The 9,537-nt window shown below is 37.2% G+C and overlaps 1 protein-coding gene across 1 annotated transcript; it reads right to left on the reverse strand.

Moving 5' to 3' along the window:
• Positions 1–1,081: 1,081 nt before the first annotated feature.
• SLC10A2 (solute carrier family 10 member 2) lies at positions 1,082–9,256 on the reverse strand. Its single transcript, XM_062514958.1, has 6 exons — positions 8,835–9,256; positions 5,647–5,765; positions 4,433–4,521; positions 2,168–2,343; positions 1,470–1,627; positions 1,082–1,206 (listed from the first exon to the last, which is right to left on the reverse strand). Exons 1-6 carry the CDS (start codon positions 9,254–9,256, stop codon positions 1,082–1,084), a joined length of 1,089 nt encoding a protein of 362 aa, XP_062370942.1.
• Between the last annotated feature and the right edge of the window lie 281 nt (positions 9,257–9,537).

Consider the following 9,537-nt stretch of genomic DNA (forward strand, 5'->3'; position numbering starts at 1 on the left):
TTCTCCACACAATTAGGAGAGATTTATATATGTAGCCTTGAATTTTCAGGAACTATGTATAATGGATGTATACATTCATTTATTTCTGTTCCTGGCTGATATAAATAAAATCTTAAAATTGTCAGCTATATCAATGTCTACATGTCATAGACATCTGGTAGGTTCAAATTTATTTACCTCATAAAATAACAAAAATATTTAACATTCTCCAAGCACTGCTGTCTCATGTTAAGATTGGTGGAAGCAGTCTTGGATGAATCAGGGATGTTTTTTGTTACATTTACAAATGCCTTTCTTACAGTGCAAAAGCTGATAATTTCTTACCCTTCCAGAACCTCTGCTTGCTCCTTTGTAGGCAGCTGTCAGTGCTGTCACTAAAATTGCTCAAGGCTTAAGCCCTCACCTTTGTGTCTCTGTTCCTGTTTCCAACACCTAAAAGACCCAGGCCAAAGATGTATGACTGTTACATTCTATTACTTTGAGAAAATAAAAAAAAGGAGTCATAAGGTGCCGTGCACTTGCAAAAGTTACAGCTTTAGAATAAATTAATGCTTCAAGGAATTAATACAGTGCTTTAGTCTGCCCAGGCTGACCTAAATGAAACTTTTATTTCATTATTGGCTTGGTCCAATTTTATGCTATATTCACATTCAACCTTACCAGATCTTCCATATCAACTCCTGCTCCTGCTCAGGCACTTTCACAAGATTTCTCTTAGTTTTATGTAGGGCTGAAACTAGCAGATGGATTTGCAGGACCATGGGCTGGAGTTGGTATTGAAGATATCTCCTTAGTTTTAGCAATAGCCCACCTTTATTCTGCCTTTTGTTATATAATCCGTAATAAAACATTGCATATTTTTAGGGAATTAGCCTCAAAACCAGATTCTAAGTGTGGTAAAAACCACGTTAAAAATCAAAATAGATCTTTCTTAAGTTAATCATTTTAAACTCTCACTGTACAATATCAGCAGAACTTCTTTTGTTAAATATTAACATGAAAAAACAGCAGGTGAAAAAAAAAGTTTTAAATAAACCATATATTCTTGATCTTCACAGTTGGTGGGAGCAGATGTAATTGTCTATTTCATCTCATCTGATACAAATCCTCCATTTATTATAGCACTTGATTTTGAATCCTCTTTTTGTGCTGTTTTCTCAACATCTGTCTTTGTTTTGACATAGTGTCTTCTGTATAGACGATAGCCTGAGGATCAATACATGGTTATTATTAAATAAAAGAATTGAAAAAAATTGCCTGAAAAAATGCTGTAGTAACTTATATCCATGCAACATTTTCTTTCCTTATATTGCTAAAACATTTCAACACCTCCAGACAGTTTCTTTAAAGCTGTGCTTTGATTTTGAGATCCGTTTGATTATTTTATCCCTTCTTGTTTTCTTCATATACATGAAAAATTAAACTGGTGATAATGATAATTATAGTGCTATAATAGAAAATGACTATACCTCCTAAAATTAGTAGTGCAAACGTCAGCTGGAAAATGCTGTAGATGAGTGGGAAAGTAAACATCAGTTCCAGTTGTTCAGGAGTGAATGAGAGCTGTACTATAGTTGAACACAGCTGAGTGTTTTGCATGCCTGTTTCCAGAGACACTGTACGACATCTAAAGGGAATAATACAGAGACAGTTGTGAAGTAACATCCAGTTATTATGCATTTTACTAATCTGGATAAGCAAAAAATGCAATGGATAACTAAGGAAATAATTTCCTTCAGCTGATGTAGTCAATAAAACATTCCACCTATGGCTGGTGCCTCCAATTGTTGGCAGTTCAGCAGCTCTAAAAGACTGTGAACCACCTTCAAGGCGCATGGCTCTCATTGTCTCCCTCTCTTGCAAAGATGTTCTGAATTGTAGACTGCTGCATCTACGTGAGAAGTTTTGCTGCAGTTCCAAACTGATTACAAGTCAGGTCTGTTTAATTTGTTTGAAGTGCAAGACATTGGCACAGGAAAGGAAAACATCTATAGTCAAAATCTGTAAATAAATGTGCACAAGAAAAATTTTGTCTGCACACAGTATCACAAAACTCAAGCTTAGTGAGTGAGTGACTCTGTAACATAACTAATGTTTAGGGAGCATTCTCAGTATTGATTAATCATTAAATAAAATCTTACACAGTTGAATAAAGTCTATGGATTACCTGTGCCAAGACAGACCAGCTACACGAGCCAGAAAGAATCCTAAAGTATAGCCAGCCGCTGGAAATATGGTGCCAATGATCCATAATTTTGGTGTGATAATCCAGGAGCCTTTGTAGAGTATTCCCCCAACCACAGCAATGAGTACGATAAGCACTGCTCCCACAATGGAACCAATCTGTGAAGTGAAAGAAGAGGGACTAAGTCAGAATCACAGAATGCTGCACAAATGAGCTCTCAGGGAAATTTAATGGCAACAAACATAGTATCAAACATGCCTGGGATTGTCTCTGAGTCACTGAAATATCTTGTTAAACACAGCACCTAATGCTTACAGCAATACAATTCACAGCAGGCAGAGAGATTAGATAGCTGCCATTTTGCCAAACAGGAGATGTACGACGTACCTCAATGTGTGACTGCAGCTCTAGATCAAGACACAGCTGTAATAGGTATCTATAGTTTTTTGAAGCCTTGACTATAATTGTACTTAGGGCTGGAGATTAAAAGTAATTTCACAGGTGTGGTATGTGTGAGGAACAGTGCACACATTAGAAAAATTTCCCCAGAGTTGTGGAGAAACTGACAGCCTAGTAGGTATAATACTGCATTTTCCTCCCCCCCTTGGTGAATCACACTCTGAGGCTTAGTACAGTATGTGCTAATTAGACACTAGATTGCTAGTGAGCTAGTGCTAGGAAATTATTTGCCAAGTGCCGGGGTAAATCTTTAATGGGGCTAAAAATTCATGCTTGAAAAGTGGTTATGAGCTTGTATAGACCTTCTGCATAGACCTAAGCACTGCAGTTGATCTTATTTCCTGCGGCTGAATGTACTGAAATCTTTACTGCTGCTTGGCTAAAAAAGTTATAACTCACTCTCTTTTCAATACCCTGGTGGAATGTCTATCATTACAGCCTGTGTTGCCAGGGATCTCAGAGACAGACTTCTTAGTCTAAGCTTAGGAGAATGTATTCCTCAGCTAAAACATGTATTGCCATTGAAGTGGCTTCATCAGTCTTTGGCTGAAGCATTTTTAAGAGCACTGAGTGAACAAGCACTTTTGTTTGGCTGAGCTATTAACCACGTGCACCTAGGAAGAAGAAACATGGTCTGGCCGTGACAAGCTCCTCTTTCACCTGGCACACTGTCTTTGTTCTCTTGTCTAAATTTCTCACTATGTAAGTCTTAATCTGACAGCTATGGCTCAGTCTTCACTTGATGCTTCATTGTCCTACATAAAGCAAACTCTCAGTGGACCGATCTGTGGCTTGCTCATGCACTCAGTAAGAGGGAATGAAATGCGGCTTTGCTGAGAGATCAAGTAGAGTTTCTTTTCATGTGAGTACAAGTCCATGCTTTTCCCTCAACTGATTAAATAGAAATAGTAAGCTGTGAGTGCATTTAAAAATGCAGCATGATAAGCTAGCAGTTTAATGAAAATGAATTGACTTAAAAAGACTTTATGCTCTATGCTCTCTGAGCCAATAGCAAGGAAATGATAACAAAATATAGGTAGAAAAAGAAGTGACAAGACTAGTTTACTCTAAGAAAATTTAGATATTTGTTAACTAAGAATGATTAGCAAAGGCCAAGTATTCTCAGCACATCTGAAAATCTCTTTAAACTTAAACCAAATGCTCAGAACGATTAATTTGCTATCACCTTAGATCTGGCTGAACTATTATTATTTTGATGGAAACAGTTTTTGCCAAAATCCCCATATTTTGGCGTATCTGAAATCATCTTGCAAAGACGACTGTATTTTGTGAATTTTTTTAAGGTTTTATTAAGAATTGGAATATTTTATATTTACTGTTTTTTAGTAAAAATTGACTTTACACTCAAAAATTGGCCCACAGAAAAATCAGGAAACTCTTTTAAAAAGAGAAAGGCATTCTAATTCAGAATGATTTTATTTTTTTATTGTTTTGCAGAGAACAACTGCTTTTTGTTGACCTGAATGATTTTCCTTCCAATTTCAGTTTATATTATATACTGAACTCAATTACTAACATAGTTGCAGCCAAAGACAAAAGTAGGTTCTTTAGATAATGATGGTTTCTAATAATGCATGCAACTCATGCATGTTTGTGCAGGGGGAAAGCAATACATTTCCACAGCACCTCATTTGTTTTCTGCTGAAAACTTTCCAGGTCTTATGAAGTCAGATACTAATACTATGAATAGCAATGTCCTGCTTCAGCGGTCCCACAGATTCCATAATTTTTCCATAATTGCTTATGCTTCAGCCTTATATATCCTACCTTAAGTATGATTTTCGCTTTACTAGGCCACTTGTGGTTGACAAATATTCCAAATGAAATGGGAATTACAAGAGCTACCAAAGATATTCCTGTAAAAAACAGAGGAGAGAAGTTAAGACGTCGTGTGGTGCAGGAGCTCACAACAGGACAGACACCATGCCAAGTGACTGTGAGCCTGGAGCAGCCCTTCAGGGGGTGTTTCTGGTGTGCACACCCCGGAGCACACATGCACGCTCTACCCACACCTGCCTGTTTGCTTTTCTATAGACTCTGTTATCTTTGGCAGCCTGTTGAAGTAATTGCCATTCTGCTGAGCTACATGCTCATTCACCTGCATCAGAAAGGCAGACAGAAATCTGAGTGTGCTAATCATCACTATCCTGTCATGTGAGTAGCTATATTAAATGTTCATTTTATCTGCAGGTGTTTTGCTACTGTACCGTATCAGCAACCGGTTTAGAGCTTCTTTTGTTTTGGCCTTCCCCCTCTAGTATTTAATTTGAAAGCACAAGTAACTTATGTGATTTTTGTTTTTCCCCACAGGCAATGGGAAGTGAAGTTGAAGAATGTGAAAGTGATTCTGCTGGCTTTTAAGATTAGCACAACATAGAACTGTACTTGATAAGCGTTAGGGCCACAGCTCTGTAAAGCATTGGAGCATGTATTTCTAAACACTTTAACTATTTTCTCTTTGTAGCTGGATGAGATTTTTGACAGGAAGTCAAATGAAGCCACTCCTGGCAGTGTAGATTGCAGCTTTTCAAAGAGACTCAGCAGTTTTAATCACTTGCTTAATTATCCACGTGTGCTTAAGTATTTTGCCAGATTATGGCCTCAGCATTTAGCACTTTGTAAGATTGTGTCTTAAAATTGTTAACAAACACTTTCATCCAGGAGAAGCAGCTATTCCTATATGAATTATTCTATATTCTTATCCCACTACCACGTAGGTCTCAAAACCATTTGGAACGAAAAACATGCACAATTTTGTCATAATTATCTGTACAATATTTAAAATGGCTTCAAGTCTTTCTTTGGAAGAGCTGTGGATGATGTAATTTTTGGTACCTAATGCCCATGGAAGTTGTTAAAAGGTAGAAAGAGGAATATTTAAAAAAATCTGAGGCAATTTCTTCCAGACTACAACGGTATAGAGATAGTTGCCACTGAAGGGAGGATAGACAGAAGGAAAAGTGCTGTTTCACTGGACTCACCAATGCTGTCATAGGGGAGTACAATTGCATTTGAATCAGTCCACATCTTGGTGTAAATAAGGAGACAAAGTGGCATCATTCCCATTGCAAGCAATGTGGAGCAAGTTGTCATGCTGATACTGCAAAGAAATTGGTTACACTGACAATTCATCTCATGCTAGCCCATAGTCTTTCTTATTTTCTTATTACCATTTCACACTTTGTGAAAGGTTGTGCAAGAAATGTTGCTGGCTACAGACAATTTATCATCTTTATCAGGTTAGAGTAAAGCAAAATGAAAGGAATGGCTTCTGCTGAAAAGAAAAGAACATGAAATATCAAGGTGTTCTGCAGCCACAGAACCATAACTTTGGTTCAAAGGAGCAGACAGGAGTCAGACAGGTGGCCAGCAGGAAGGTCTGTTGGCAAGTCTGTCTCCATGCTGCCTGTCTGGCTGCTTTCAGAGAAGATGGCAAGCAGAGAACAGGGGCAGAGATGGACATCAAATGGAGCTTTCCATTACATCAGCAGTTTTAGAGTGTTAAAATTTCACTCTGAACTCAGCAGCATAGAAATCCATTTCATTCTCTAGGATATGTGATATAATAAAATTCCCTTTTCTGGCTTTTTTTGCTCTAGGCCAAAGAATTGGTGCTAAGAATTGCCCAGTGAGGCTTAGCATAAATATTGCTGCTGCATTTCATAAAGATGTTTGTGTTTTCTGTTGTACAGAAATGAATGGAATGAACAGGAATGAAGAAACAGGAAAAGACAAGACATTTAAATAAGGAGGAAACTCTCAGAATTAGAATAATACAATGGATAAAATTATGCATACAAATCTAATTTTTCTGATATAAAAATATTGAGACAGGGTTCTAGTTAGGAGATTTTGGAAGCTTTCTTCTGAGCCTCACTTCCGATTTCTTTTTTTTGTTGCTCGTCCTCAGAAAAGGGACTACTGATCTTGGCCCACAAACTGAGCAGATCCAGAGAAATCTAGAAAATAATAACGCAGAAACCACAGGAATATCTCCATTAATTTTGCTTCCTGTCACTCTCTGCTCTAGAGTCATTGAATAGTATTTTTCAAGAACCTCTGGTAAAAGTGTTGCTACAGAAGTCTCCCACAGAAAAAAGTCATGGGCTACAATTAAGGTTTGATGAAGTCCCAAATGGATAAAACCCCTCATGTTTCCTACCTCTGTATTGCCTATATCTTTATACTGTCCCTGAATGTACCTTTTTCTCCAAGGCCATCCTGTATCTCCAGTCCCTGTTTCCAAAGAAGGGAATTAATTTTTGTGAAATATCCAGAGATGTCTCTATGGGGAAGCATTAGAGGATATCAGCTGATTTATCAGTTTGTTTTACTAAGAAAAATATGAAACATTGTAATTCACCTGACTGTGATTATTATGCTAATTTTAAAACTAATTCCTTCTCTAACTTGTGGTCTCTTTGCACAGAGAGGTTTTAAAGCAGAACTATGGACTGTGGTCTTAATGTATAATCATAAAATATTACATTTAAAACCAAAACATCATGTCTGTTATGATGGGTAGGTTTCTAAAATACTGTGGTGGTTCCAGAAACCATCCACACAACTTTTAATGTTATTCTTCTATTGAGAAGATGCTTGCCTTGACAATCTACTCTTATATCCTGTGGTCCCTGCATCTTGTCACAAAGGTAATGACCAATAGCCTTTGACTTAAGGTAGAGGTCTTTACCTGAAGAATAGATAACCTTTTATAGGCATTTTCAATTAACTTCACCTTTTTCAGTATCATGGGATAGAAATCCTGTTCATGTTTATAACATTATAAGTTTGGATTTTTAACATTGATTTCAGTGGTGCATTGTTAAACATACGGAGCTGACCAAGCATAGTTTAGCTCAGTTTATGTTTCTAGGGAGAGATTAGAACAAAATTTCAGCCTTGTACTCCGTATCTTCCCACCTGTGGTTTCTTAGGCCTGTATTAATTTCAATTAAGAGTCTTACAGTTCTTGATATCACAGCTATTTCCTGTACAATGAGGAAGTCAAGGATTAGCAGAGCTGACCTCATTCATAATTTGAAGGCTGTTTTTTCATTAAGACTTGTATGTGACAAAAAAGTTCACTATTTTCAAAGCATGGAAAAAATGTTGTATTAAAGCTACAAGTATTAATATTATTAGACTATTTACCCTAGCTCCACATCTTTCTTACTTCTACTATTTTTTCCATTTCTAGTTTAGACTGGCATATGATAAATTGGATGAATGCTCCAATTTATTTTACTCTGTAGGAAAGAGAGAAATGATCCTGTTTATTTTAGACCAAAGTACTCAGGACATAAAAATAAAAGGATGGCTTATTTTTAAAGGCTCTTCGAGTTAATGAACCCCCCATGGAATTTGCACCAATAGTAGGGTTCACTTCTCCTGTGTGTTTGATGTCCTAGGCCACTTCAAGTGCCTTACACATTTGTTTCTGCATTCATAGCACTTGGTCATTGAGACTATCACACTGCCACAAAGGAGGTTTTTCATTGCCCCCAATATGCAGGGCAACTTAAGTAGTGCTTTCTAGCCTGCAAAATATTCCCTCAGTCTGAAGGCCTTGCATAAAGTTCCAGGAGCAGAAAGAATTATCACAAGTGATACTCATTAGAACTAGTTCCAGAAGAGAAAATAAATAGCTGTCTTTTTATTGTATAGAACTCAAAAGAAAGGGAAAATATTTTTCCACAGGAGCTCTTTCTCAAGAAAAAGTACTTCAAGAAAGGTTGCATAGCCACTATTTAGTACAGAGGATTCTGGTCCCAAAATCCTATGTGGTTTTTAAAATATTTTTACTACTCAAGGTCTTGGGAGAAAGAAAAGTAATTTTAACTTGGGCGAACTTTTCACAATGCATGTTATCTTAGTTGTCTTCTTCGATGATATTTGCTCCAGGATATGAAGTTTTACCATAAAGATGTTTTCTAGGGTACACAATTCTGTTGTGATATCTTCCTCATGAATTCCCAAAAAACAAGGATATTTGCTATTCTGCTTATATTTATTACAATTACATCAACTAATTATCTTTACAAGGAGAAACCACAATGCATGTGCCAGGAAGCTAAGAAAAACATCAGACAGATCAGACATTCCTTTTCAATGTAAAATTTACAATGTAAAGAGCCACATGAAGTACTTAGAGAGTGGCTGCTCTTACCTTAGGTCCATGTCTCCGTCCACCCAGTAGGCGATGACATTCGAGGCTGTGCCCCCTGGACAGCATCCCATGATCAGCACCACGACAGCTTGAATAGGAAGGATGTTAAAGGCCAAAGAGAGCAAGAAGGCTGTGAGAGGCATTATTCCAAACTGGCAAAGGAAACCCACAAATATACCCCAGGGTCTTCTTAAGTGACCCAAAAAATTCTTAAGTTCCACATTGCAGCCCATGGAGAACATCACCAAAGCCAGCATGATTGTTAGCACAGTACTTAAAATTACGCTCAAAGTTTGATTAAAATTATCTTCTGGTAATACACAAGATGTGCCATCACAAATAGTAGCATTTGCTGGACAAGCCGTGGAGTTTTCTGCCAAAGGACCAGCATTATATTGCTGGGAAAGAAAGTTTGTCTGCATTTTGCAGTGCAGAACTGCTCACTATATCCGTGGTAAACTTTCAAGCCTGTGCAAATGGTTATTTCTCAGTGACTTCTTTTAAATGATCCAGGAAGCAATAAAGTGCAATAAATGCTGGAAAACTCTTACTGCTCTTGAAGGGTTTGGCTCAGTGCTGATTCATATAGTTATAAAAGTTGGACTTGCTTGGTTCAGTGACAATTAATCATTTATTCATATGATAATGAGAAATCCCACATCAAGAGAATAGCTGTGTTAATATTTAAGGATGTAAAGGAGGC

This window comes from Cinclus cinclus, chromosome 2, assembly GCF_963662255.1.
Source record: "Cinclus cinclus chromosome 2, bCinCin1.1, whole genome shotgun sequence".
In the NCBI taxonomy this organism is placed as follows: domain Eukaryota; kingdom Metazoa; phylum Chordata; class Aves; order Passeriformes; family Cinclidae; genus Cinclus; species Cinclus cinclus.

What these genes read in the sequence shown, in the direction of transcription:
- SLC10A2 (XM_062514958.1), bottom strand. Translation starts at nt 9,256, where the DNA reads ATGCAGACAAACTTTCTTTCCCAGCAATATAATGCTGGTCCTTTGGCA. An exon ending in AAGCGAAAATCATACTTAAG is followed by an intron (nt 2,344 to 4,432) that starts GTAGGATATATA and finishes TTCACTTCACAG; the next exon opens with ATTGGTTCCATTGTGGGAGC. An exon ending in GCTGGTCTGTCTTGGCACAG is followed by an intron (nt 1,628 to 2,167) that starts GTAATCCATAGA and finishes TATTCCCTTTAG; the next exon opens with ATGTCGTACAGTGTCTCTGG.